Here is a 2500-nt window from a genome sequence, read left to right on the forward strand (position 1 = left end):
CCAAGAGACACCACCCTTGCCCTCCCTCCTCCTCGTCCCCTACGACTGTCTAAGTCCTTGACGCTCGAGCTGGAGAAGGGCCTCCAGGGGTCGTCCTCGGGCCACGGCCGGGTACAGGGGAAGAAGTCGTACCTACGTCAGACGTCGAGCTCCGTGATGAGGAGCAGCCACGGCGGCGTCGAGAAGGACTCCCCGCTGGACGCCCGAAGGAGGAAGCGCGACTCGAGTCCCTCGAAGACCGCGGGCTCCCTCAGCAACCGAGGGGACAAGAAGGGAAGTCCAGCGGGCGAGAACCCCAAGCGCGCCGACGTCTTCGAGAGGCTGTCGAAGGTGGACTCGAACAAAGGGCTCAGCGGCAACCGGCTGCCCCCGCGACCGCAGTCCTCAGAAAGGCGGCCGGAGGAGTCCCCAGGAGAAGAGCGGCCCGGCGGAGAGGAGCCAGGGCGGGCGCAGGACGAACTCGCAGGCCAGGAAGAGAGACGTCAGCCCGGCGAAGAGCGGCGGCGAGGTCATCCGAAGGGGGTCGAGTAACAGGCGGTCCCTGGTCGGCGGCGGCGCCGGCAGAGGCGTGCCTGCAGCCCTCAGGAAGGACGAGGAGGTCGACTCGTCCGCGAAGCTGGCGCAGGAGAACATACCCGAGTCCATCGACAAGGACCTTGACGACCTTCCGGCGCGACCGAGTGTGGGCGCCCCCGCACGCCCCTCTCATCAGGCGGGAGACGCTGCCACGCGCCCAGCCACCTTGGGTGTCACTCCGGCCAAGATGGAAGGCCAAGGCGAACCCTCCTCCCCAAGGGCTGGGGACAGCTCCCCGCGGATTTCCACAGAGGCGCCGACTAAGCAGAGACTCGCGGCGAAGGAGCAGACGTCCTCCGGCAGGAGAGACAGACCCGGCGGCGACCCGAAGACGCCTGCTGAGCGCGGAGGTAAGGCGACCGAAAAGCCTCCGCTGAAGACGTCGTCGCAGGAGGTGCCTGTGCCAAAGACGAAGCCAAAGAAAGTGGAGCTGGAGGCGCTGAAGCTTCCGTCGCCGTCGGAGGTGATAAGGAAGGTTCGTGAGCGCGTGAGCGACGGGTCCCCGACGAGCAAGGGTCCTCCGGCCGTGGACGACGACAAGGACGTGTGCGAGGCCGACAAGGCGGAGGACGATCGCGAGTTCTACAAGATCAGCGTCCAGACGAGGCTCGTCAGCTACAACAACAGCACGCTGGTCATCAAGAACACGTCGAAGGCCGCCGCCGTGGGCGACAGTGCGCACAGCGACGCCGAGTCTGACTCAGCCGAAGCCACCTTGCAAAGCTCATCAGCAGCGGCAGCTGGGACAGGCGCCGCCGCAGCTGACGTGGAAGCTGACACTGGCTGCGCCGCCCCCCGCTGCCACTCGCCGCCCGAGCTAAGCGCCGAGGCCGGCGACGTGGGCCTGTTTCGCTCGGGGAGCCTCCGAGGGAAACTCAGTAGCTTCGTCAGCAGAGGCAGGAACTTCCTGTCGGACGTGTACAGCGCCACGCACAGCAAGTTGGCCGCCAGGATCGGCGGCGGCGACGACGGCAGCGGGCCGAGTACGCGCTCCGCCTCACCCTGCAGCGCCGCCTCCGTCGACGGGGACGACTTTCGTGTGGGTGGCGCCAGGGACAGTGACAGCGGCTACTTCAGTATCAGCGAAGCCAACCCGGGCTTCCTCAGACGGCATGTCCGCGCCGCGTCGTGGCACTGCCCCAACACCTTCCGCGGGATGCCAGGCGCGACCCCGCTGCCGCCCTGCCCCCCCTCTTCCTCCTCTCGCGCCGCCGCCTCCCCCTCCTCGACCTCTGCTTGTAGGGGCGGCGAGAGCGCGAGGGCCGATACGCAGGCGAAGGCACGAGGCGAGTCCTGCGTGGCGACCGCGATGGACGCCGAGGAGAAGGAGGCGCGGCCGGAGGGCACTGCGGGAGAGGAAGGCGACGCGGAAGGAGGGAAGACAGACGACGAGGCGGCGAAGGGCACGAAGGTGGACGAGGAGTGGATCAAGAAGAACATCCTGTGCACGTGCAAGTGTCAGCGCAAGGACGAGGGCGCCGCGGGGCACGCAGAGGACACCACCGACGACGCCGACGCGGACGAGGCGCAGAGCGGGGCTAATTGCGAGAGCATGATCAGCGAGAGCAGCGCCACGGAGAGCGAGGCTCAGGAGGAGGAGGAGGAGGAGGAGATGTGCTTCTGCTCCTGCCATGAGGTCGGTCCTGACGGCCACGTCCTGCAACACCTGCCGGAGGAGGTGAAGGAACTCTTGGACGCGGATCACGCAAGGTAAATCCCCACAAGCATTACGTTAGAGACATCTCTCATAAGCGCACAAACACACATTCTCTATCTATCGATCTATCTCTCTATCTATCTATCTATCTCTCTCTCTCTCTCACACACACACTCACACACACACACACGCACGCTAACTAACTAACTAACTAACTAACTAACTAACTAGCTAAGTAGCGCATCACTATGTATCATAACCCAATGT

At 65.2% G+C, this 2500-nt stretch overlaps 2 protein-coding genes across 5 annotated transcripts in view; both read left to right on the forward strand.

Moving 5' to 3' along the window:
- LOC147469146 (uncharacterized) overlaps positions 1-531 on the forward strand; it is a 5315-nt gene extending 4784 nt beyond the window's left edge. The window contains exon 3 of the mRNA XM_086551181.1: positions 8-531. Coding sequence (XP_086407307.1) covers positions 8-531 — 524 coding nt within the window. The remainder of the gene's footprint in view (positions 1-7) is intronic.
- Positions 532-675: 144 nt separating this feature from the next.
- Unc-76 (fasciculation and elongation protein Unc-76) overlaps positions 676-2500 on the forward strand; it is a 38295-nt gene continuing 36470 nt past the window's right edge. For all 4 annotated transcript variants that reach the window (XM_043011607.2, XM_043011608.2, XM_086551102.1 and 1 more), the window contains exon 1: positions 676-2286. In XM_043011607.2, the coding sequence (XP_042867541.2) occupies positions 764-2286 (1523 nt within the window). In that variant the 5' untranslated portion in view covers positions 676-763. The remainder of the gene's footprint in view (positions 2287-2500) is intronic.

Source organism: Penaeus japonicus, unplaced genomic scaffold (assembly GCF_977035675.1).
Source record: "Penaeus japonicus unplaced genomic scaffold, GWHDUDI00000001_assembly GWHDUDI00000024, whole genome shotgun sequence".
Classification (NCBI taxonomy): domain Eukaryota; kingdom Metazoa; phylum Arthropoda; class Malacostraca; order Decapoda; family Penaeidae; genus Penaeus; species Penaeus japonicus.